This window comes from Mauremys reevesii, linkage group 13, assembly GCF_016161935.1.
Source record: "Mauremys reevesii isolate NIE-2019 linkage group 13, ASM1616193v1, whole genome shotgun sequence".
Taxonomy (NCBI): domain Eukaryota; kingdom Metazoa; phylum Chordata; order Testudines; family Geoemydidae; genus Mauremys; species Mauremys reevesii.
The window spans coordinates 12,763,010-12,789,524 of record NC_052635.1 but is presented as its reverse complement, the minus strand read 5'-3'; the positions used below and the strand labels follow the sequence as shown (position 1 = coordinate 12,789,524).

General features: G+C 52.8%; 1 protein-coding gene across 1 annotated transcript; it reads left to right on the top strand.

Annotated features, from left to right (window-relative positions):
* The first annotated feature begins 4,557 nt into the window (after positions 1–4,557).
* On the top strand, positions 4,558–25,831 carry LOC120379814. Its single transcript, XM_039497347.1, has 3 exons — positions 4,558–4,616; positions 22,859–23,040; positions 24,369–25,831. Exon 3 carries the CDS (start codon positions 24,380–24,382, stop codon positions 25,406–25,408), a length of 1,029 nt encoding a protein of 342 aa, XP_039353281.1. The 5' UTR covers positions 4,558–4,616; positions 22,859–23,040; positions 24,369–24,379; the 3' UTR covers positions 25,409–25,831.
* The last annotated feature ends 684 nt before the right edge of the window (positions 25,832–26,515 follow it).

The window sequence follows — 26,515 nt, the reverse complement described above, 5'->3', positions numbered from 1 at the left end:
GGCCGCAGATGGCCTGGGGCTGGCTGGCGGGGGCGTGGGTGAAGGTGTGGGTGGGTTTGCAGAAAGGGCTGGTCAAGTTCCAGGGGTGGCATCATGAGGTTGCCGTAGTGATGGTCATTGGTGGTGCTGGTCTTGGGGAAATCAACATGTTCTCTCACGAACCACTGGAAGCTGTCGGGCGATCTGAACTGGGCCAGGCAGGCGGCCAGCAGGATGAGGCAAGAAGAGCAAGGGGCAGGATCCCCTCGAAGTCATGGCGGTGTCTGTCATTGGATTGACCTGCACTGGGGCGAGGGGGGAGATGGATGGAGACAGCACAGGGTTGGGATCTGCCTCCTCCATGGAACCTCCTTGGCCTGAACCCCTCCCCCTGCCAGTCCATTCTGCCCCTAAAGCCTCATTACCCTGACCGAGATCAGGGCCCCCGTTGTGCCAGGTGCTACACAGACCATGACTGAGATCAGGGCCTCTTTCAGCTTTGAGTGTCTCAGACACAGAGTGAAATACGGACAAAGCTTGCACGACACAGGAAGCAGGGAAGGAAAGGGTTCTTCTCTCCCCGTTACAGGTGGAAAAACTGAGCAGAGAGACGTTCCAGTTGGGGTCTTCAGCTCCCTCTGGGGGCCCAACTCCCATGGACACACCCCAGTGTTTGACCTGCAGACTCCGGGGGGCCCTTGGAAATCCTCATCCTAAGAAACAAGGAATGAACCCCAGGGCTCCTAAACCCCCATGGAGAACCACGACCAGCAGAGCATCCGGCCACGAAGTGAACTGTCAGCGTTACTGCCTTGTCTGTAATGTGTCCATTGTCCTAACTCCCAGCCCCCTGCCACCCTGCTCAAACCACTAGACCCCACTCCTCTGCCAGAATGTGGGGTAGAACCCAGGAGTCCGAGTTCCAGCTGTTCTCCAATCTGCCTTTCACCCTCTTGCCAAGAATGTGGTCTCAGCTGCCCTGGGGATCAATCCAGAGTCACCCCCTGAGTGCAGTGAGTCAGGGTCTGCTTCTGCTCCCAGCCCCCCAAGGTCAATCCGCAGTGACCCTTCCTCTGCATTTCCCCCCAGATGGGCTCTGTTCTCAGCTCACCCGAGTCCTGGGGCTCCCGTCAGAGATGAGTGTCCCTGAGTCTCCTTCTCCAGGTGGGGCAGGGAGTTACAGGGGAAGTGGGCACAGGGCAGGATGCTGAGACACTGAGAACCCCACAGCCCCAGTGCCTGTTGCACTGTGATCCTCAGCCCGGTGTTTCCCCAAGGATGGGAATGGAACCCAGGAGTCCTGACTCCCAGCCCCCACTCCTCTAACCCACTAGACCCCACTCCCTTCTCAGACTGGGGATGGAAACAGGAATTCTGACCCAGGTGTGCCAGTGAATCCACCCTGCTACAGTTTTATCCCCTTATTGGGTGCCCTGGTTACCCCATAACCACAATCCCCTGTCCCAGTCAGTCCCTGCCCAGGTTCCCTGCGCCGGTCCCTGGGCATGGCAAGGGACAGCAACCCAGCCAGGGGATTGGCAGGCCTGGCTGCTGGAGACACCCATGCCCATCGGAGCCAGTGGGCCTGACGGGTCCTGCCCCACCAGTGCCCCCTGAGCCCCAGGGCCTGGGGTTAGGACTAGGGCTGGAGGGACTGCCTGGGGCTTGCTGACATCTCTCCTGGGTTTTTGTCCTGCTCCCTGCAGTGTGTGTGCAGTGTGTAGGAGTGTGTTTGACAAGGCTGTGTGTGTATATCTGTGAGCAGTGTGTATATCTGTGCAGGGTGTGTGTGTGTGTGTGTGCGCATATTTGCAAAGCATGTGTGTATGCATGTGTGAATGCATGTGTCTGGGGGGGAGGGGGTGCTCTCAGTGTGTGCTCTCTGTGTCTGGCTGATCTGGGCCTTTCTCACCAGCTGACCTTGTCACCAACTGATCCCCTGATGTGTCCTGTTGCAGTAGGGGGACTGGGCTGCCTGGGCCCAGGGGGATTCAGGGCTGGCTGGGCCCCGGGGGGATCTGGGACAGGCCGGGCTGGCTGGGCCCAGGAGTGGGAACTGGGTGGGACAGGCTGGCTTGGCCCAGGGGGCTCTGGAGCAGACCAAGCTGGCTGGATACACTGTCCAGTCTGACGCTCTGTTTCTTCTATTTTTTCCCCCTGACCAGCCCGGACCCCACAGATAACAACCAGGGAGGGGCTGGCTCCAGGGGCTCGTTCCCAGCCACCCCTCTCCACTAGCACCGGCTATGGGGGCTCTGCCGAGCCCCTCTGCACCAGCTCCTGTCCCATTCACCATGCAGTGTCCCCTGGTGCTCATGGGGTTGGGGTTTTGACACCTCCCAGTCCCAGGGCAGGCCCAGATCTGGCCCTAATGGGGCTGCCCCAAACTCCATCAGCCTGGACCAGCCCCAGCCCATCCCGGGCAGGGAGTGAGGCCCGAGGACCTGTCCTGTGCTGCCCAGCCCCGCTGGCTCGCCGGGGGTCGGTTGGTGGTTGGGACGTTGCTGGATCCCTGCCTGTGGTCTGGGGCTGGCTGCTCTCCCCGGGATGGGGGAGGAAACACTGCACACACAGGGGAAGTTTCCCAACCCGGGATGGTGCAATGGGCTAATGGTTGGTGACTCCACTGGGCAACAGGATATGCCAATGGCTGCTCGTTCCCCGCTGTTACCCAAAGAGCCCTGCTCCCGCGTGGGGTGTCGTTATGGTGTGCGGAGAAGGGAATGATGCCAGGTTAACACACACACCCATCTAGACACACACCCAGACATCCCCATCCACAGATGCCACACACCAGTACCCACACACCCATCTACACACCACCCTCGGCCCCACCCAAACACACACACACACACACACACACACACACACACATCCAGCGAGAGAGGCAGAGCCCCTAGCCACAGAGCAGGGCAGTAGCCCTCAGTCCAGCCAGCCTGGCCTATCCCTTCCCCTTGGCCCAGGTCGGCCAACTGGCCCAGTTTGTCCATCCTCTCCCCGCCTGGTTTGTGAACTGTAAGCTGGTAACACAAGGACACAGTGTCCCTAACACTGCGTGGGCTCTTCACTCAGGGAACTAGCTATGCTGGACCGGCAGCTGGACATTCCAGCACTGTGCACACAGACTGACTGCCAGGGGCCTCCTTCCAACTCCTCCCTCCTGCAGCCTAGCTTCTCCAGCCCATTGCCACGTGGGTCACTGCCTCCCACGGCCCAGCCAGACTCATCTCCCTGCCTCCCCACACCCAAATTGGCCCCTCATCCCAGCCAGCCTGATCTACCCCCCCTCCCCCATGGATCACCCCTCGGCCCAGCCAGCCCGGTTTCCCCCTGTCCAATAGGACACATCAGAGGAGTGCTTAATTTGTAATGAAAGAGGTGTCTGGGCTCGAGCAATTATTTTACATTCATAACTGACACAGCAAGTCCAGAGATGCTGGGGCTCAGCCCAGCCAGGCCCAGATGTTCTAGGGGCTCTGAACTGCCAGGCTCAAAGGTGCCGGGAATATGAACTTCCAGGCCTGGAGGTGCCAGGGCCATGAACTGCCAAGGGCCAGAGGCAGGGGCAGCTCCAGGCACCAGCGCAGCGAGCGTGTGCCTGGAGCAGCAAGTCGGGGGGGAACGGGGAGCATGCCGGTCGTCATGAGGGCAGCAGTCAGGGAGCCTTCGGCTGCGTTTCTGCGGGACATCCGCCAGTCCTGCGGCTTCGATGGCAATTCGGTGGTGGGTACACTGACGGCACGGGACCGGCAGATCACCCACAGAACCGCTGCCGAATGGCGGGGTCACTGACTGCCATGCTTGGGGCAGCCAAAAACATAGAGGTGCCCCTGGCCAGAGGTGCCAGGGCTCTGAACTGCCAGGTCCAGAGGTGCCGGGGCCATGAACTGCCAAGGGCCAGAGGTGCCGGGGCTCTGAACTCCCAGGCCCAGAGGTGCTGGGGCTCTGAACTGCTGAGCCAGAGGTGCCGGGGCTCTGAACTGCCAGGCCCAGAGGCGCTGGGGCTATGAACTGCCAGGCCTGGAGGTGCCAGGGTCATGAACTGCCAAGGCCAGAGGTGCCAGGGCTCTGAACTCCCAGGGCCAGACATGCTGAGCTCTTGTCTGACACACTGCACCCCCATCCCCCCTTGCCGAGCCCAGTGCCTTCAGTTCAGCTACAGCATTGCAGCCTAAAGACTCAGCTGTTGTGAGCCAGAGGCAGAGCCTGAGGTGCCCCCAGTGCTGAGGCCCTGCCCTAGCAGGTGACACAGGCCCAGGTGATCCCAGCAGGCGCCCTGCACCCCATGCTGCAGAGGGAGGTGGAAACCTCCAAGGGCCCTGCCAGTCTGAGCGGGGGGTGTCCCTCCCCAGTCCCCCCCCAGATCTGGCCATCGGTTGGCCACCCTGAGCCTGTGAACCAGGCACCCCAGCCAGGCATGTGGAGAGGGGACTGCCCCACAGCACCGGCCTGGTGCCTGCTTCCCGCACTACTCTCCCTCCCCAACCAGTGTCTCTGGGGCCCTCAGTGGGAGCAACTTCCCCTTCCAACCCCACCACGCCCAGCTGCCCAGCCGGGCTGTATAGAGGGGAAGCAGAGCCAGGGACTCAGTTCTGCTGGCAGCTGGATCCATCTCTGATAGGAGCCCCAGGAATTGGGTGAGCTGAGAACAGACACAGCCAGGGGGGAAATGCAGAGGGAGGGGCACTGCAGATTGATCCCGGGGGCTGGGAGCAGAATCCAGTCCTGACCCCACTGCATTCAGGAGTGACTCCGGATTGATCCTGGGACTGCTGAGATCAGAATCTTAGCAAGAGAATGAAAGGAACATTGGGGGACATCTGGAGTCAGGACTCCTAGGTTCTAGCCCTGGCTCTGGGAGAGGAGTGGGGTCTAGCGGTCTGAGTCTGGTGGGGTGGGGCTGGGAGACAGGACCAATGACACAACTGACAAACAAGTGACAGTGGCAGGCTGGGGCTGTGGTTCAGGTTCCACACTGGGATTTAGGAGACCTGGGTTTCATTCCCTCTTAGGGTGGGACTTTTAAATGCCCTTTGGGAGTCTGCAGGCTAAATCCCAGTGTATTCCAATGGAACTTGGGCATCTTACTGGGAGCACCAAAGCCAGTCTTAGCTACTCTGTGCCTCAGTTTCCCCTGTGCAATGGGGGCTAATAACCCTTCTCTGTCTGCTTGGCCCCTTTAGCCTGTAAGGGCTAGAGTCACAGAGGCACTTTGGCGCTGGGATGCTGACAGTCATGTCTCCTGACTTTCAGGGGCTTAGAAACCCCCTGGGATCACCGAGGCTACGTTTGTCACCCAGGCTCCCTTTATGATGGGTGGGGAGAGGTAGCGGCTCAGAGTGGGATTTCCCAAAGCCAGTGAACTAGGTGGGGAGCTGCTGGGGAAAGCTAGTGGGAGAGGCTGAGGAGAGGAGTGTGAGCCAAACCTCTGGGAGTTTGGCACCTAAGTCCGAGCCTGAGGGGAGGCGCCCATAGGGGGCTAGAGGAGCTCTGTGCCCTCGAGTTGACCTAAACTCCAGAACCCTTTGCGAAGCTGACGTCAGCTTTGACGCTGGCAAGCACAAAACCTGTCAAAGAGAGGACAGATCAGTGCTACGTCCCGATATGGGTAGGGAGCGTTTTCACGTCCCGACCGGTACGGAGTGGGGCTACCAAACCACACACAGGAACGGCACAGAACAAGCACAGACAGGTGCACGACAGATCAAGCGCCCTCGAGGCTGTGAACAGATCTGCTCCCAACACACGGAGTCTCCGATGTATGCAACATGCACCTTCCGTGCAAAGCGAACGTGCCACAAGAGGGTGCAGAGGAGAGCCAAGAGAATAATTAGAGGGTTAGAAAACCTGCCCTCTAGCAGTACAGTGATGGAGCTTAATCTATTTACTTTAAAAAGGAGTAGGTGAAGGGGTGACTTGATCCCAGTCTACAAGTATGTAACCCCTTTGGGGTTTAGAGAGCATGGCCCCTTTAAATCTTTTTCCCAGGGGGGAGGGGGAGAGTAAGAAAAAGGAGGGAAACTCCAGGGGGCAGGGCTGGAGCTCCAGGGGGAAGGAGCACAGCTGGCCCTGGAGAAGGAAGCAGAGAGAACCTGCCTGAGGCCTGGACAGGAGCCAGGAGCCGCCCTGTGCCAGGGGGAATCGCCCGAGGACAGGCTGGAGCTGGACCCAGGATCACGGCTGCCCGGAGCTGCATGGGGCTGTGAGTACTGGGGCTGGTGACTCTGCATTGGGAACAAGGAGGGAGGCTGTAGATAGTCAAGTGGGGAGGTGGTCACTCTGGGGGGCTTTGCAGAGAGCGGCAGAAGAGGGCACCGGAGGGGTTTGCTGGGGAGAGTTCACTGGCGCCGAAGACGATCAGGAGCACCCAAGACTCACCATGGGACTGGAACTTTGCTCAGGCCTCCTGAACTGTGTGTGCAGACGCATTGCTCAGTGTCTGCCCTGTCAGACTGTGCTACCACTGGGCCCGTGGGGTTTTGGTTTGAATGCAGCCCTGTTCTACTGCTCCCCCTATATTTCCCCTTGTTGTTTTTCTCCTCTCATCCCTCTGTAAATAAATATCTCCCTTTGTTATATCCATTGTACTTTTCCTGTGGGTGGGTGTGGTCACTCTGGGGGGGTTGGAACAGGTGCCCCTGGGGTGGAAGGGATTTCTCCTGCTGCATTCCTGCGCGCGCTGTCTCTTGGCCAGAGCTGCCTGCAGAGCAGACTCCATCTTGGCCACGAGGGCGCTAAAGTTGCAAGTACCTACGTGGGGAACAAATATTTGATAACGGGCTCTTGAATCCAGCAGAGAAGGTCTAACACGATCCAACAGCTGGAAATCGAAGCTAGACAAACTCAGCCTGGAAATAAGGGGTACATTTTTAGCAGTGGGAGACACTAACCATCGGAACCATTTACCCAGGGTCGTGGTGGATTCTCCATTGCTGGCCATTTTTAAATCAAGACTTTCCGACCGCTCTGCACTAGAAGTTATTGTGGGGAAGGTCTCTGGCCTGTGCTCTATGCAGGTCACACTCAGTGATCACAATATCCATTCTGGCTTGTTGTCATGGAGCCACACAAATGGTGCTATGCCCCAGCTTTTAAGCAGTCCCTTGCAGGGACCTCTTTGATGTGCCTTGGGATCCTACTCTTCCTCCAGGGTCAGCCACACGGCCTGGCTGCCTCTGAAACTGAGTCCCTGGGCTCCAACCCACCTGTTTCCCCACCCCAGGAACTTTGTCCAGAGGGTCCAACTGAGAGAGACACCTAGTCAGAGACAAAGATCCCTGAAAAGCATGTTGCATATGCATGCGACTTGCAGTTCACGTAGAAGTTCCCTTCAACCACTTACATTAGACACTAGCAACCGCTTCAGAAAGTCTCACATACAAACTGGCCTCTGTTCTGGCCTGCAGCATGGAGGAAAATGCAAAACATTCGAGTTGGCCTTTGTTGTGTAACCGTGTATCTTAACCCACAAAGCACAATCAATACAACAACAATTACCAGTTTGTGATGTAATCAGAGCCTTATATGTTCTCTCTGTCCGAGTGTAAAAAGAATCTCCATCTCCGCCATGTAACCGCTGGTGGGTTAAGGAACTGGTGGCCTTTGCCGTGCCGTTGCTAATTTGTAGAACATGAGTAAGCCTTTAGACTTAGCGTTAAGGGCAGGCCCGCAGACAGCATCTTCGGGCCCCAGGGCGGGGCAGTCAATGGGGCCCCTAGATAGGGATGGCTGGGGTTTACGCCACACATGCATAAGCCGTGCCCGCCCGGACATGGTCCACCCGACATTTGGGCGGTGCTGCGCCTGTGCTGGCTGGTGCCTAGCGAGCTGCTTCCAGCTGCCCTGCTGTGCGCGTTCTTCCAGCACGGCCAGGGCTTCCACACACCCGCCTGGCTGCCTTCGCCCCCAGCGGTGCCACCCTGCACCTGTCTAGGAGCCCTGCAGCCTGCCCAGGGGATTTAAAAGGGCCCAGGGGGGCTGTATATGAAAGTTCAATTAATAAAGCAAAAGTAATAGTTCCTCCCCACCAGCAGTCGCCATGGGCAGCAGGGAACCATTTGGGGAGGTATTTTAAGAGGGCAAGTGAGGGGTATGGAGCAGGAAAACTCCCCATTAGTGGGGAGGGGGCAGCAGCAGGAGTAGGCAGGTGACTATCAGCTAGTGGCTGGTGGGGAGCTGCACTGGGCAGTTGTGGGGGGGCAGCAGCTAGGAGTGAGTAACCTGGGCCTGGGCAGTCTCCATTTGCAGACGTTTCTCCTCATCCTTCCTGGGCCATTCCATGCCTTGTTGCTGGCAGAGAATGGGCAGCCGCATCTCCAGGCTGCACAAGCTGCACCCACTAACCCCCTTCCCATTTGGGGTGGGACTCAGGGTAACTGTTTCCCACCTAACAAAGACAATTTGCTGCAGGTCAAACGGGTAGGAAAATATCCCAAATCTGAGATTTTAAATTGACATTGATGAACTAGAGCGAGAATGGGGCAAAATCTGAGGTGGAGACTGAAGAAAGGGTCAATAACATGAGAGAAAAGGGGAGAAACCTGCCTGGATTTTATCCCTGTCAGTGATAAGCAGGAGAAATGGGGGAGAATTTTCTCACTATTGGAGAGAGAAGTGGCCAAATCTGAGGGGATTTCATTAGCTCCCCCTCCCCCTAGCATCAGCTTGGCTGCCCTGGGGGTCCCTGGCTGCACAGAGATAATTCAACCCCCCACCCCACCCCATCACCATTTCACACCGTCTTTCCCCTCCCCCCATCTCTGGCTGATTTTCCAGCCCGGCCCTGCCTGACCCATTCCCTGCCCCCAGACACACAGAGGGAAATTCCTCCGTGTCCCACCTGCTCTGTCCCCGCCCGAGCCCCCAGCACTGCCCCAGGGCAGAGCCTGCCCCAGCTGGGGGCAGCATGAGGGCAGCAGCTCCATCACTCTCCAGGCCCCGCCCAGGCACATTCTCCAGCTGGGAGCAGATCCCCAGGGCCTGCGAGACCTGCGCTACTGGGGCCTTTGTGCAGTGCCTCCTTCCTGCCTGCCCCAGCGCTGGCCCCAGCTCTCTCCCGCACGGGTGCCTACGGCTCCAGGTCAGGGCCGGCAGAGCCCGGGGCTGAGTCCAGCTGGAGAAAGTCCCCCCCGGGCTGGGCACACAAAGACTTTCAGTGAAAGTCTGTCCCTGGCACAGGCCAGGGGAGGAGCTGCTACTGAGCCCAGGCTCCCAGCTCCCCCTGGAGGCTACAGTGCTGCACCCCGTGTCTGTGTTCGTTGTTTTTCCTGCTTCCTTCCTTCCTGCCAGTAGTCCCCCCCTCCATCCCCTTACTGGCTCCTTCCGCACCGACCTGAGCCGGGTCGGGGGTCCCTTTTAAATTGCCTGGGCCCCTGGGCAATTGCTCTCTGTCATAAACAGTTAGTTAAGGGTTAAGGTTTTTTTCTACCTGTAAAGGGTTAACAAGCAGTACCTGTGGACACCTGACCAGAGGACCAATGAGGGACAAGATATTTTCAAATCCCTGTGGAGGGAAGTTTTTTTTCCTGTTCTTTGTTTTTTTTTTAGAGAGTCTCTCTTGGGAGTTAAGAGAGTCCAGACATCTTAATCAAGTCCTCCCAGGTTTCTGCAATAAATTCTTCTATTCAAGCTAGTGAGTATTAGCAAGGAACTAGTATTCTTATACTTTTATTTCTGTATTTGCAATTCTGTGTTTTGCTATAGAATTTCTTTAATTCTGTACTGTTATTGCTTTTATCGAGAAAGAAAGGAGGGGGGATTCTCTCCAGCGATTGATAAGTTTAGACCCTGTGTATTGTTCCATCTTGGTTACAGAGACAGTTACTTTCTTTTTATTCTTTAATAAATCTTTTCTGTAAAGGACTTGGTTAATCTTTCCTTGGGTGGATTCTCAGGGAAAGGGGAGGAGGGAGGTATCCCTCTGTAGTTGGATTCCGGTATCTCTCCTAGGAAAAGGGAGGGGGAAGGAAGCAGGGGGGAATGGTTTATTTCTCCTAGGTGTAAGAACTCCATGGATTTGGGGCTCTTGGGATCCCCAAGGATTTTGGGGAAGGACTGTGTCCCAATGCACATACATTATTGGGTGGTGGCAGCTTTTACCAGATCTAAACTAGGATTTTAGTTTAGGGGTGCCAATGCAGGTCCCCATTTTGGAACCCAACAGCTCCAAGTGGGGGTGAGACCTATGACACCCTCTTCACCCCGCCCTGTTGGCGGGGCCTGGTTAAGGGGCTGATATGTTTGCTAAAGGCTGGGACAGACTCTCCCAGCTTCTCCTAGGATCTGGTTTCCTGTCCATTATAGAGTCGTTGTCAAAGATTGGGACTGGGGTTATTACCCGTGTGACAGTGCAGTTCTGGCGGGACCCAACTGAGAGTGCCAAATCAGGACCAATTGCTCAAACAGGGCAGTCACAGCCCTAGGCTGGGGTTTTTCCACCTCTAAGGCAAACCAAACCAGCCAGACAAAGAGGACTCTGGTCTCACCCCACTGGCTAACCACAAGTCACACAAGCAATTTCCTTAGACACTCCAGTCTCCCAGTATTACCACCAGTGCACTCGTCCTGGGGATGAATGATTATGAAAACCAACACCCCAATAAAAGAAAAAGGTTCTCTCGATCCCAAAGGACCAAGCCCCAGACCCAGGTCAATATACACATCAGATCTTACCCACAAATCACGCTGTTGCCAATCCTTTAGAATCTAAAATCTAAAGGTTTATTTACAAAGGGAAAAAGGTAGAGATGAGAGGTAGAATTGGTTAAATGGAATCAATTACATACAATAATGGCAAAGTTCTTAGTTCAGGCTTGCAGCAGTGATGGCATAAACTGCAGGTTTAAATCAAGTCTCTGGAGAACATCCCCTGCTGGGATGGGTCCTCAGTCCCTTGTGTAGAGCTTCAGCTTGTAGCAAAGTCCCTCCAGAGGTAAGAAGCAGGATTGAAGACAAGATGGAGATGATGCATCAGCCTTATATAGGCTTTTCCAGGTGTAAGAACCTCTTTGTCCCCACTGTGGAAAATTACAGCCAAATGGAGTCTGGAGTCACATGGGCCAGTCCCTGCATACTTCGCTGAGTCATAAGGCGTGCCTGCCTTCTCTCCATGGGTCAATTGTGTAGCTGATGATCCTTAATGGGCCATCAAGCAGGCTAAGCAGAGCTAACACCAACTTGTCTGGGATATCACCCAGAAGCACATCACCAACTTGAAATACAGACAATATAGAGCCTAAATACATAACTTCAACTAAAAATGATACATGCACACAGACAGCATAATCATAACCAGCAACCCATAACCTGGTCTTAGACACCTTATATGACCCCCTTTACCTAAGATTTGGTGCCACTACAGGACCTCGGTTGCAACCCATGTTCTATATGGTCCCAATTTATATCAATAACGTCACACCCCCAACGCAAAATTGATGCAGGAAGGGATGACAAAACATCGCTGACTGCATCCCAAGAGCCCCCTTTCCTTGGGTTTGTCTCACTACAGCTAGTGTTGGGCTAGAGGCCGTACCAGTGTATAACAGAAATGGTTTATCAAAGTCATGTTCCATAACATGAATGAATCTCTTTACAAACTCCAGGTATAACTTGGTTAGCTTTTGCAGCATGGTTCCTGTATGTTTCATGTGATCTTGCCAAGAGCTAAAGAAAACAGCTACTTTATTCATACCAGCTCTGGCCAATGTTTGGAACCCAATTAACATTAATCCAATGTAGATATTGATGTTGTTCATAGTACAGGAATCTTGGCATTTAGCCATGAAAGCAATATGGTCGTGTGCCTTAGTTTCCCCTTTCATACAGCACATCAGGTCTGGAATGTATTTTCCCCTGTGAAAAGTTCCAACGCTGTTTACAGGCATTAACTGTGAAACATCAGTATAGCAAGGCCCTTTAACATAACGTGTGTTTTCATGTATTCCTTTCAACATGTTCAAGGGATTTTCCAAAAGATTAGGCACATGGTACATTTTTACCGTTCTTGGCAATCGCAACACATTAGTTACAAAAATTAGCATTATCAATAACAACAAATTCATTGCAAGTGTCCATTTACAATCATGTTTGCCATGCCACACCCTTGGCTCAATACCAGTGGGGTTTGGGCCTTTTAGGGTTAACCTGTGGCTTCCCTTTGCAAGATTCAGTCTTCTCTTTCCTTCTTGTCCTTCAGGATTAAACCCTGATTTTTCTTGCTTAACAGAATTCACTGGCTGATGGGGTGGGCTCTGTTTGCTAACAGCTATTAGCAAGTCTTTCTTCTCCCTGCCAGCCAAGTAATTTGCATCAACACAGACACTAGCTTTTAGATTTTTAGCTGCTATCCATTCCAAGGCTGGACTTTGTTTTACAGAGATACCACACAAATCCAAATAGTCTGAGGGTGAGAGCTGGCTTGCTCTACCCTGCATCCTTAAGCGTTTAGCCATAAAACCGTTCTGCTCTGAAACACCAGTAACTGAATCTGTCCTCAGACTCTGAAGCACAGACTGCTCACTCACAGAATCAGCATGGAGACAGTCCTGTCCCAACGCCATGGTCTTTCCAACCAGCAGCCTCTTGGTTATAGGGCTGTTCAACTTTGTTAACAGCTTCTACTCCACCTGAGACCTTTTCAAAGCTGCCCACACTGGATCTCTCAAAAGGAAAGTCAGTGGATCCATTCACAACAGAAAATTTCTGGCTGTTAGGAACTGAAACTTCCTTGATTAAATCACTTTTACACCCTTCACTTGCAGTAAACCGCTTGCACAGGTTACCATGAAGATTCCTTTCCTTGTGAGCTTTTCTAAGCAGCAATTCACCCCTCACAGAAATTCTGCCCTTCCCTGCTTGCTCTAAAGGAACACTTTCCTGAGCAACCACAGATTCTTTCTGGGTCTTACTTACATTCCTAATCACCTCAGGCCCATCAGGCAGATCTCTACACAATCCCCTTTCAGGCAAACTTATAGACTTCCTCGATAACAGGTTAGAAACAATCTCCTTTCCCTGGCCTGGAACAAGTTCAGGAATCTTTTCCTTCTTGCTACAAGTTGTCAAACTGTCAGTAGGTAACACAATTAAATCACCTTTATGCTCTCCTTGTGCCCTGGCTAGGGCATCACCCTGATCAGACAGAGTTGCTAGACCCTTTTCCAACCACACATTAGCAACTGGCAAACTACAAGCACCAGAATTGTTTGGTCTCTGGGATCTTGCTATGACACTGACTGGATGCAACCTAGTCACAGTGCCATTCTCCCCAGCAGACACAAACTTAGGACCATTCCCTTCCTGGGCTTTAGCTGTATTTACAACCAACTCCGAGACAACTGAATCACCGTCAACCATCACAGGCTGAAAGGCACCTTCTGTCTGCTCCACAGACACAGAAGAGCCAGAGACACATTCTCCTTCACCAGACACACAGCTTGGGATCTCATTTCCCTTGTCCCAGCACACAGGGCTGTTCACAGACAACTGCTTGGAGACTGGGGTAACTTCCTTCATAGGCAAGTCAATACCCCTGACAGACATAGGCACATTCCCTTCACTGTCACATTTCTCCACACAGGAAACAGGTAAGGGACAGGGACACTCATCTTCCACTATCCCTGTCTTCCCAAACTGCTGACTAGACAAAGCCATCAGCTCACAAGGCTGCCTAGGCTCCTCCAAACTTTCCCTACCAGGCACATTGCCATTCCCAACAGATAAGCTGCTGCTTTTTTCACTACACTGAGCTACTTCCAGCAAATCAGTTACCCATTTCAGGTTCACTTTTACAAGCTGCACTAGCCAACAATCCATTACCCATTACAGATCTACCCTTTCCTTCCTCAGTTAGGGCTTTAACCTGACTATTTACTTTAATTTGCTCCTGAGAAACATTTTCCTCACCCATGAGATCTTTTTGCTCTTGATCTAACTTCAGATTCACTTCTCGGACATCAGACAGACATTTAGAAACTCCACTCACAGACACACAGCTTTCTTGCACAGACAAACAGCTATTTCCCACCAGGCTAGAATCCCCCTCTCCATAGCCATAGCAAAACGGGTTAAACACAGAAAACTGCCCAGAGTAATACCACATATTAACACAGTTATAAACTGGATTTTCCAGAGGATACAGTCTCTGCCGTTCTTCCATTGCTTTTTTGACTTGGAGCTGGAGTCTAGCAGTTTCTTGCTGCATCTTGTGAGTCTCCTGTTGCATCTTGTGAGGCCTTGTCTACACTACAAGACTATTTCGAATCAACTTAGTTCGAATTTGTGGATTCGACCTTATGAAGTCGAATTTGTGTATCCATACTAAATACACTAATTCTAATTTCTGAGTCCACATTCACGGGGCCAGCGTCGACTTTGGAAGCGGTGCACTGTGGGAAGCTATCCCACAGTTCCCGCAGTCCCCGCTGCCCATTGGAATGCTGGGTAGAGCCCCCAATGCCTGCTGGGGTAAAAAATGTGTCGAGGGTGGTTTTGGGTAACTGTCGTCATTGAACCGTCAATCACGCCCTCACTCCCTCCCTCCCTGAAAGCGCCTGCAGGCAATCTGTTCGTGCACTTTTCTGGTCAGTGACAGCGTGGACGCCACAGCACTGCAAGCATGGAGCCCGCTGCGATCCTCGCCGTTTTCTCCTCCTCGCACTTTATCGTCCACCTCTTCCACATTCAGCTGCTGAGAAATTGGGCTACTTTTCAATGGTTCTGCAAGCACTGGGGGACCATAGGGGACGTTTTACCAACATGAACGTCGGATGGCCGGGCAAGGTTCCTGATGCATGTGTTCTCAGGAACTGTGGGCTGCTCAGACGCCTGCTGGAAGGTAGTTTCTTCCCGTACCACGAAATAACTGTTGTGGATGTGCATTTGCCTATAGTGATCCTCGGTGACCCAGCCTGCCCGCTAATGCACTTGCTCATGAAGCCCTATACAGGCGCCTGGGACAGCGACAAGGAACTCTTTAAATACCAGCGAGCAGCGTGACCTGTGACTGTTCTGTTTCTTTACAGAGAAGCTGAACCTGCCCCTGTTTCTTTACCCAGTTACTGTTGACTCTCCTCTTCGGTTAAATACCCCGTTCTCCCCATTTCCCCCACTTCCAAGACACGTGTAAAAATAAAATACATGTCACACTGTTACTGAGGAGAGGTTTCTTTATTCATGACTTTTCGTTAAAGGGTTGAAACTGGAACGCAGACTGTGGTGGGTAGGGTGTGCGCTGATGTAAAGACCGCCTCTAAACTCAAGGAATGACAGGCTCCTGCTCCTACAGCGGTCCGCAGTGCCAGACTGCTTATTTCAATGGAGCCTGCCATCCCTCCTTTTTGGGATTCTGTGTGCGGGGGGCTATGTGGCCTTGTGGCGGAGGAGGACGGATACAGATTCCTCTGCTGCGTGACTCAGCGGTCCAGGACAAGGACCGCTGTATAAGATCTGTAACCGCCCTCCCCCGCTAAAAAGTCACATCCCCACCGCCCACACAGAACCTGGAAACCACCTCCCATACCGACCACGGTGCCTACTGACTGCACTGTGTGTGTGACCCGCTGCTGATCCGGCCCCCGTGTCTGTACCCTGGGAAAGGTGCCTGTCCTATGCAATTAGCAACGCACTTCCCCACGCACCCCATTCAAACAAAGTCTTCAGTGAAAAAACATGACGGAAACAGTACTTAACAGCAAAGTATTTTTATTACTTAAGTACACAGTTATGGGATGGGACTGGGATTGGGACTTGTTTGAGTTCGGAAGGGAAGGACTTATGCAAACATAGGGTATGAGAGCTTTTGGTTACTTGAGCACTCTGCTGGGGTGCAGTGACAGTATTCACGGCCCAGGGCGGGCATCCTCCTGGTTATTTAGGGTGAGGGGGGTATGTGACTTTGTGGCGGGGGAGGGCGGTTGCAGAGATACTGCCGGGGGCTCTGTCCTGCAGCGGTCCTGCAGAACATACACAAGTCGCCGGAGCGTGTCCGTTTGCTCCCTCACTAGAACAAGCATTGCTTGAGTCGCCTGCTTCTGTTCCTCACGCCACCTCTCCTCCCATTCGCTGTGTGAGCGCTGGTACAGAGAGACTTTCTCCCTCCACTGCCTCTGCTGGTCCGCCTCGGCTAGGTAGCAGCCCACACATTCATCGAAAATCGTGTCCCTTGTCTTTTTCTTTCGCCGCCTAATCTTCGCCAGCCTCTGCGAGGGGGATGCTGTGGAAGGTCTGGAGACAGTGGAAGCTGTGAGATGGGAAACAGTTAGTGAATTCCTTGCAAAGATACTTTTTTGCGAACAATTAACTGAGTCTAGGCTGTCTCTGTGAATTTTTGGTTGAGACCCCTGTGCCTGCTGTTGCACAAATCATTTGCGCGGTGGATTCTGGGTAAATGTCGCCAGTCATTCCTTCCTCCGGGAAAGCAACAGCAGACAATCATTTCGAGCACGTTTTCCATGAAATGCCCTGGCACACGCCATAGCGTGGCAACAATGGACCCTATTTTGCCTTTTGTGTATGTCACCGTATGTGTACTAGATGCCGCTGACAGAGGCGGACCAGCAGCGCTACACAGCAGCATGCTTTTGCTTTTGCATGACAGCAGCGATGGTTACCAGGCATACTGCACTGTCTACCATACCATGAACTGGTAAGAAGATGGTAATAAGATGGTCATGGTTACCTGTCCTTTTGCACTGCGCCATTTGGTGCTGTCATAAGTGCCCCTGGCCAATCAGCCAGGGGCACAAAAGCAAAATTTGGGAATGACTCCCCGAGTCAATCCCTCCTTTTTGGGTATCTAAAAATAGAATCAGTCCTGCCTAGAATATGGGCAACTGGACTAGAGAACCACTGTATCATAGAACCAGAGAGCACAGCTGCTCTCTGTCCAATCATGCATAAATTTTGAGCTGAATGCTATTCACAGGGTGTGCTCCTGAAACAACCCCAGCTGTTCATCCCGTTCTTCCCCCAGCCTTCCTGGGTTCCAATACCATTGTCCCCCCACTTGTGTGATGAAGTAATATAGAATGCATGAATAAGACACAGGTAGTCGTTTGTGAGAAATGAGTGGAAGGAAGCCTCCAGCTGCAATGATAGTCCAGAGATGACATTAAGGGGTGTGGAGGAGGGAGCCAATCATCCCTCTGCTAGTCCAGGGGCAATTGAATCTTTTCTTTACAATGAAGGGTGGGGGCTGATGGAGCTCAGCCCCCTGTTGCAATGATGAGGACGGTTACCAGCCATACTGCACCATCTACCATGAAAAATTAGGACCAGGCGACCTTGATCGACCTGTCCCAAGCAAGTTGGTATGGTTGTTATGGTTACCAGTCCTTTTGCACTGCCCCATGTGCCAATAGGCTGATGATGAGGACGGGTAGCAGTCCTATTGTACCATCAGCCACCCATGGCGGGGTGGGAGGAAGGATGTTGTTGCTGAGTGCTGCAGCAGCGCGTCTGTCTGCAGCATTCAGTACAGATACGGTGACATGTAAAAGAGTCAACAGAGGATTGTTTTCCCTTTAACTTCTGGGGTCGGGGTGCGTAAATTGCCGAGCTATGCCCCGACCCACCGCGGACACTGTGTTTGACCCTAGAAGCATTTGGAGATCAGCCAAGAATGCAAATGCTTTTCGGAGACAGCAGGAACTGTGGGATACCTTGCGTCCTCATTCCCCCCTCCCTCCATGAGCGTCCATTTGATTCTTTGGCTTTCCGTTACGCTCGTCACGCAGCTGCGTGCTGAGTCTGTGCTATGCCGTCTGTCCGTTTATTTATTAAAAATACTTTGGACCAGGCGTAACGTAACAGTTCTTCCCCTACTTAGATGCAGGAGTATCCGAGCGAGATAACCGTGAGGACGGGCACTGAAGGAGATAGAGAGCGCATGCTGCGTGAAATCTAGCACGAACCACGGACCTATGCAGCCGTGCTCTGGGAGGCAGTGCTCCCTGAATACCGCATGAAAGCCTCGCGCGGAAAAGTGTGCTATCACGGAGCACCCAATAAGGCAGCTTTCCCCAGGAACCTCCTGCTGATGCTTATCGATTAACGGCAGGAGAGCTTCGTGGAGTTCTCCCAGGAGGATTTCTGTTCTATCACCATATATACAGAGACCTCCTTTTCACACACTTCAGATTCCTGTTATATTAAGAATAAAAGTTAACATGGTTAAAGCACTTACCGACTGCTCCTACCCCTGATTCAGGATCCAGGTTCCTGGCCGGGGAGGGTTGGTAGGGGATCTCCGTGACGGTGATGAAGAGATCCTGGCTGTCGGGGAAAGCAGTATTGTAAGCGCTGTCGCCTGCCTCGTCCTCCACAAACCCTTCCTCATCTTCCCCGTCCGTGAACATCGTCGAGGAACTGTCCGTTGACACTGTCCCATCATCAGAGTCCATGGTCACTGGTGGGGCAGTGGTGGCAGGCTCCGTAGCATCCGTTGGCCGCTTTGATTTTTTGGTAGGCTTGTCTGGGGTCCTTGATTTTCACACGGCACTGCGTTGCATGACGGCTGTATCCTCTGTCTCTCATGGCTTTGGAGACCTTCTCGTAGGTCTTTGCATTCCGTTTGTTGGAGCGCAGCTCCGAAAGCACAGACTACTCGCCCCCCACACCGATCAGATCGAAGAGTTCCCAGTCAGTCTATGCCGGGTCCCTCTTTCTATTCAGAGATTACATGAACTCCTCTGCTGGAGAGCTCTGCATTGCTGCCGGTGCTGCTGAGCTCGCCCCGATGTCCAACCACAAAATGAGATTCTAACTGTCCAGAAAGGAAAAGGAATTCAAATTTTCCCGGGTCATTTCCTGTGTGGCTGGTCAGAGAATCAAAGCTCGGACTGCTGTCCAGAGCGTCAACAGAGTGGTGCACTGTGGGATAGCTCCCGGAGCTACTAAGTTCGATTTCCATCCACACCTAGCCTAATTCGAACTAGCCATGTCGAATTTAGCGTTACTCCACCTGCCGGGGTGGAGTACCAAATTCGAACTAAAGAGCCCTCTAGTTCGAATTAAATGGCTTCCTGGTGTGGACGGTTGAGCGGTTAGTTCGAATTAACGCTGCTAAATTCGATTTAAAGTCCTAGTGTAGACCAGGCCTGAGTCTCCTCCTCAGCAGCCAGCAGCTCCAGACGTCCCTTACGAGCTTTTTCTTCTCTTTTAGCAGCCTCTTTCTTTCTCTCAGCCGCCTCTTTCTCCAGCCGGGCCAAGGCTTGCTTCTCTTCCATTCGAATTTCTGCCAGTTTTAGCTCATATTCAAACTGCATGCTGTCTCTCAAGGCTTGCAGTTTCCTTGCTTTTCCTGATGCTTTCTGTCTCATGGTAACTGATCTTTAACCAACCAAACTCTCAATCCCAAATTTAAAATTTGGATAGCGTGGGGTTCTGACCCAAAGCTTAATTGACCTGGTTCTGTGGATCCAAGCACGACTACGCCACTGTGACAGTGCGGTTCTGGCGGGACCCAACTGAGAGTGCCAAATCAGGACCAATTGCTCAAACAGGACAGTCACAGCCCTAGGCTGGGGTTTTTCCACCTCTAAGGCAAACCAAACCAGCCAGACAAGGGGACTCTGGTCTCACCCCACTGGCTAACCACAAGTCACACAAGCAATTTCCTTAGACACTCCAGTCTCCCAGTATTACCACCAGTGCACTTGTCCTGGGGATGAATGATTATGAAAACCACCACCCCAATAAAAGAAAAAGGTTCTCTCGATTCCAAAGGACCAAGCCCCAGACCCAGGTCAATATACACATCAGATCTTACCCACAAATCACGCTGTTGCCAATCCTTTAGAATCTAAAATCTAAAGGTTTATTTACAAAGGGAAAAAGGTAGAGATGAGAGGTAGAATTGGTTAAATGGAATCAATTACATACAATAATGGCAAAGTTCTTAGTTCAGGCTTGCAGCAGTGATGGCATAAACTGCAGGTTTAAATCAAGTCTCTGGAGTACATCCCCCGCTGGGATGGGTCCTCAGTCCCTTGTGTAGAGCTTCAGCTTGTAGCAAAGTCCCTCCAGAGGTAAGAAGCAGGATTGAAGACAAGATGGAGATGATGCATCAGCCTTATATAGGCTTTTCCAGGTGTAAGAACCTCTTTGTCCCCACTGTGGAAAATTACAGCCAAATGGAGTCTGGAGTCACATGGGCCAGTCCCTGCATACTTCGCTGAGTCATAAGGCGTGCCTGCCTTCTCTCCATGGGTCAATTGTGTAGCTGATGGTTCTTAATGGGCCATCAAGCAGGCTAAGCAGAGCTAACACCAACTTGTCTGGGATATCACCCAGAAGCACATCACCAACTTGAAATACAGACAATATAGAGCCTAAATACATAACTTCAACTAAAAATGATACATGCACACAGACAGCATAATCATAACCAGCAACCCATAACCTGGTCTTAGACACCTTATATAACCCCCTTTACCTAAGATTTGGTGCCACTACAGGATCTCGGTTGCAACCCATGTTCTATATGGTCCCAATTTATATCAATAACGTCACAACCCGGTGTGTCCCCAGGCGGAAGAACAGGGGTAGGCACCCTATGGCACAGGTGGCACACAAGCTGATTTTCAGTGGCACTCACACTGCCCGCGTCCTGGTCACTGGTCCGTGGGGGCTCCGCATTTTAATATAATGTTAAATGAATTTTCTTAAACATTTTAAAAACCTTATTTACTTTACATACAACAATAGTTTAGTTATATATTATAGACTTATAGAAAGAGCCCTTCTAAAAACATTAAAAGGTATTACCGGCATGCGAAACCTTAAATCAGAGTGAACAAATGAAGACTCGGCACAGCACTTCCGAAAGGTTGCTGACCCCTGCGGTAGAACAAAGAGTCGACGTCACATGTGCGGCTCCCAAGTACATAGATGTTGTGACTAGAAACAATGCGGTACGGCCCCTCCGTTATGGGTTACCCTCGCCGCTGGTTGGCTCCGTTTTGTTAACCCGACGGGCATGAGGTAGCGGCCTCCTTTGCCTCGGCTAACTCCGGGGGTCCATGCCATGGAGTTGCAATCTCAAAGTCTTTGCATTTGCACACGAATCAAAATCCCCAGATGGAACAGAGAGAATTCTGAAATCTGTGCCCTTTGGGGAGGTGGGTTAACGTCAGTGATGGGAGCACCCCAATGGAGAATTGCAGAGCCGCAGGTTGTGGGAGTGGCAGGCCATAGGGCCAAAGGATACTGCCCACATTGAGTGGAATATGACGCTGCTAATGCCACTTTGTCCTTCACTAGCCTTAACAGGACTCCTGTGGGTGAATGGGTTTGTACATGGAGGTGAACCAGATCAGCAGAATAAACATTAGTGGGGTGTATTAGGTATTGCCAGAAGAGGACAGAGTTAAGACTGTGCTGGCATCTTAACTTTCCATTGCCTGCTTTTCAGAAGATTTTATTTTGCCCAGCAAAATGTTCTGCAAGAGGACGACATAGCACAAAGAAACCTTAATGCTGTGCTAACCTCATCGTTTTGCTCTGCTTTTCCCCACCGTGCTGTTCTCTCACATTGTCTTTGTTCCCTCCTGCCTTGTGAAATAGCTCAAAGATACACTGGGGTTGTGTCCTGCTACAGGCAGGGAGTGCTGTCACGTCCAGACTGGTATGGAATGTGGTTACCAAATCAGAGCCAGAAAAGGCACGCAACAAGTAACGGCTGGTGGGGGATGTATGCCATCCCCTCCAGCTAGTGGATATAAATACAACCCCTCCTAAATGCATGTGTGTGCAGCATATTTTCTGTGTACAGTGCACACGCCACCAGATTAATTGCTTCCCTAGAGGTGGGGTGTAGTAAGATGAGGCCCTGAAACATAAACCCTTATATCAGAGGCCCGGTATGAGGCCTAACGCCTGAAGTAAAGTAATGGTCAAGACTTTGCTAATGTAACCAGGGAATGAATGGTACCAGAAGCTCCCTCTGCTGTGGCAGAGTCCTCGCCCCCCAGCAAGGCTGGGGGCCCAGATTCCTGGGGCTCAACTCCTGGCTTGCTCTGCCTGCTCCCAGCACTGCTCCCTGCTCTCTCTCTCTCTCTGCTTCTGACTCTGCTCCTGACCTGCTGCCTCCCCCTGCCTGCTTGTCCTGCCTGGCTGCTGGCTGGGCTCAGCAGCTCCCAGCAGCTGCTCCCCCCCTGCTCTCTCTTAGCTGGCCCCCACTTTGTTCCAGGCAATTCCAGCTCACTTGCCCAGGGGGAACCTCTGGCTCCTCTCCTGCCCCCGCCCTGCCTGCTGTCCCTGTCAATGACCTAGAGCACTGGTCTCTGTTCCTGTTCTCTGGGGGTGTCAGTGTCAGGTCCTTCTTCCCCTTTTTAGTACTGAGAGCCAGCAGCCAAAAATACCCTGCTGAGTTTTGCAAAAGGGACCCCTACGCAAAACATAAATAAAAAAGCTGTGAGCCAGAGGCTCACAGAGAAGCTACAAAGAAAGGGCTGATGTTGCAAAATATTCATACCTAAAAGGTCCTGAACACTAGAGCTCTAAACATATGCTAGAATGGTACCAGAACACTCCGATACTTGCACATTCCACACAGCTAACAAGGCACAGGCTGACCCATCCTAAAGACAAGGGCAAAAGGGTGATATGATGGATAGAGTTGTTTTGTTCGAATCAACATGTACAATGTGAGAAGCGGCACTTTACTGCATAGAGGGGTTGCACTTAATATGTCAGGAGTGATGTGTAACTTGTTTACACCTGTGTATAAGAATTTACACTGAGGCATTGTCTCTGTCTGGCTTAGGGGGCAGTTGTAAATCCTGCCACTGACTGAGCCGGTCCATTGTCAGGGAGCACATACGTACTAGCAGAACTGTAGATATCTGATCCGGGGAGCTAGAGACTTTGTTTTGTTTGACAGAGATCCTGGCCAAGTGCCTTCATACCTTGTTGGAGTTTGTGGTCATTGGGGGTTCTCTCGGGGTGAGCTGTGCCAGCGATCTGCGCAGAGCCGGGGCAGCACACAGAGGGAACACACGCAACCGACTGTTATCCACACTGAACAGAGCAGAGCATCACGCGGGTGACATCTGACAGCAAGGGGTATGTATGGCTCTGTCCTTCCCTGTGCTGCTTTACTTCAGTTCATCTGGTTAGCTACACCTGGCTGTTTGGGCACGTGAACCTTTTTAATATTGATCCACAAGAGCAATTGGCTATATTTCTGTCAGTCATCCTGAGGGGACTGGGGGAGAAGGGGGTCCCAGGGCAGAGGGGATCCTGAGGGGATTGAGGGAAGCGGGGCCCCTGGAAGGGGGAATTCTGAGGGGCAGGGGGGTTCCTTGGAAGGGGGGACCCTGAGGGGATGAGGGGAAGGGGAGTCCCCAGGAAGGGAGATCCTGAGGGGATTGGAGGAAGGGGGGCCCCGGGAAGGGAGATCCTGAGGGGATTGGAGGAAGGGGGGACCCGGGAAGGGGGATCCTGAGTGGATTGGGGAAAGGGGGGCCTATCAAGGTCCCTTCCAGTTCTATGAGATAGGATAGGGAGTCTTTGGGAAGGGGGATCCTGAGGGGATTGGGGAAAGGGGGGTCCCTGGGAAGGAGGATCCTGAGAGGATGCAGGGAAGGGGGATCCTGAGGGGATGGGGGAAGGGTGGTCCCCAGGAAGGGGGGACCAGAGGGGATGGGAAAGGGGAGTCCCAAGCAATGAGGGAATGAAGGTTAAGCCATAGCCCATGCTGCCAATATCCCCCTGTACCATGGGAACAATGCTCCTTTATCTTGTCGGGAACATGTGCCAGCCTGGCCCCTGATTAAGTAACCTCAGCTTGCTTTCCTGGAGCACCGATCCCCCCATTCTCCAGCTAGCGTCGGGGAGGCGTGAGTGCAAATATCCCCCCAAAATCAAGCTCTGAGATGGGACCCCAAACCCAGACACACCACTACCAAGGCCTATGTCAGGTGTAAAGAAACCAAGCTGTCACCCCCTTTGTCAGGGCACCACAACCTCAGACAAGTCACCAGCACCCAATCAAGGAACGACAGCACCGCATGGGGCATATCTTCCCTCAGGGAGACCCAGCCAGTGGCAGCTGCTCAAGCAGTCCCTGATCCCAGGGAGAACGGGAAATCTGCTCTCCTTCCCAGGCAGCCCCTAGCTGAGCCGGGTTCTGCCCTTGTTACCCCTCGCACCAAGCCTGACACCTGTTGCAGTTGTAACTGGAGCCCACAGCAGCTCATTTACCCTTTACACTGTGGGTTTGTGGGCCCCACCATGCTGGTTTATGGAGCTTGTAATCTCTTCCAGCTGGACCCTCGCTTACTATGTATATGGACAATGCCTAGCAGAATAGGGCCCTGATCTCAGCTGGGGGCTCCAAGTGCTACTGCAATGCAAAATAATCAATGGGAAGAAACTATTTTATCTTCTAGTGCCGAACACCATGCCTGCCATAGTCCCCAAGAGCAAAGCCCCGGGGGCCGATTTCTGCGGGGTGAACACATATTACTACGTCGTCCGCTCAGACCTGGGCTGCTACATGAGGTCGACCAATTTCAACGAAGGAAAAGATCTGAACGTGTTTAGTCTGCACCCCTCCTGCCAGGGTGGGGAGCACTATCTCGCTCACCAGGATGACCTCTTCTACATCATCAAAGGAGGGGCTTATCGCTGTGTGTCCAACATGAACATGGACGCAGAAGCCGAAGTCTACAATCTCCACCCCAATTGCCAGGGAGGAGACCATTATCTCTCAGTCTTTGGGTACTTCTACATCATCTTCCAGAGCAAGGGCGTCTACCGCAGGGTCACTAACATGAACACCGATTCTGATGCTGTCGAATACAGCCTCCACCCATCCTGCAGAGATGGCCTCTATTACTGGGGCATCAAGGACTATTATTATTTCGTCAAGCCACATGACGAATGGGGGATCCAGTATTACCGAACCACCAATTTCCACGAGAACACGGATGCCGTAACCTATTCCTTCCACCCTGATGTGGTCAACTTCCTCCCTGGTGGATTGGCTATCACCCAGGGTTCAGCTTTCGGCACCTGGAAAGCCATCAAGACCATCTCCAATGATTCCAACACACCCATCACCTGGAACAAGATCACCAGGAAGGTGGGCTATGCCAAGGAGAAGATGAGCAGCATAGAGCACAACTGGAGCGTGAGCATCTCAGCCTCATACCAGTCAGGAGCCCTCACCAAAGCCATTGCCAAGTACCAGTTCTCCCTCACAGCTCAATATGGCGGGAAAAGCGTCAACACGGAGCAGGAAAACTGGAGCAACGCCACTGACGTGGAAGAGTCTGTCAGCTTGACCCTGCAGCCGAAGGAGAAGATCTACATATGGCAGTACCAGCTGGGCCTGGGCAAGAAAAGCATCTTGTTCTGCCGTGACATGAAATTCAACGACAATCCAAACCCACCTACTGAAGTCCCCCTGCCACCTTCTAAGCAGTGATCTGAAATGGGAAGCCCCCAGGAATACCTAAGGGCCCGCCTGCTGCCTTGCGGTATTGCTAAGTATTGGGGTTGTTGGGGGTATATTTAGGGTTAGTATTTTACAGTAGTCATACTGGCTTTGCAGTGCAGGGCAGCTAGTGAGGCCCAGTCTGCCCTTAGGAATAGCAGCTAGGATTAAGATACAGAGACACAACTCTACGATCTACCATAATGATTGTCCGGTTGCCAATGGGTTTGCAGCTAACATGGCTGGAAAAGCATTTCCTGAGCCAGCATAGACAAAGCATTATTTCAATCTTTGACTAGCAGGATCAATGTTGCTGTGTCCCCACCCAGCTGAGACATGCTGAGCACATACTATTTCTCCTGGGGGGATTCTGCACCAATGTCAGGGTTCCTTCCCCACTCTGAACTCTGGGGTACAGATGTGGGGACCCGCATGAAAGCCCCCTAAGCTTATTTCTACCCGCTTAGGTTAAAACCTGGTACGCTGCCACCACCAAGTGATTTAACAAGAAACAGGGAAAGGAACCACTTGGAGTTCCTCTTCCCCCAAAATATCCCCCCAAGCCAGGGCCGGTGCAACCATTTAGGCAAACTAGGTGGCCGCCTAGGGCGCCTAGTGGTTGGGGGCGCCTAAAAGTCCCCTGAGGCGAGGAGGTGGAGTGGAGGTGAGCTGGGTGGGGGGGTGCCCGGGGGGGAGGTGCACAGGGGACCAGCTCCCCGCCCCAGCTCACCTCCACTCTGCCTCCTCTGCTGAGCACACAGCCCCCGCTCTGTCTCCTCCAATCAGCACCGCAAGCCTGGGCGGGGAGGAGAATTAGAGCAGCGCCGGCGTGCTCAGTGGAGGAGGCGGAGCCGAGGTGAGCTGGGGCGGGCTCCCCAGGCAGGGTTAGCTTCCGCGGGGGGAGTCTCCCCAGGCAGGGTTAGCTGCCGTAGCAGGGGAGGGGGGAGAGTCTCCCCGGGTGGGGTTAGCTGCCGTGGGGGGACAGGGGGAGTCTCCCCAGGTGGGGTTAGTTGCCGTGGGGAGATAGGGGGAGAGAGGGGTTAGCTGTCGTGGGGGGGATAGCTGCTGCGGGGGGGGGGGTTCCCCGGGTGGGGGGCT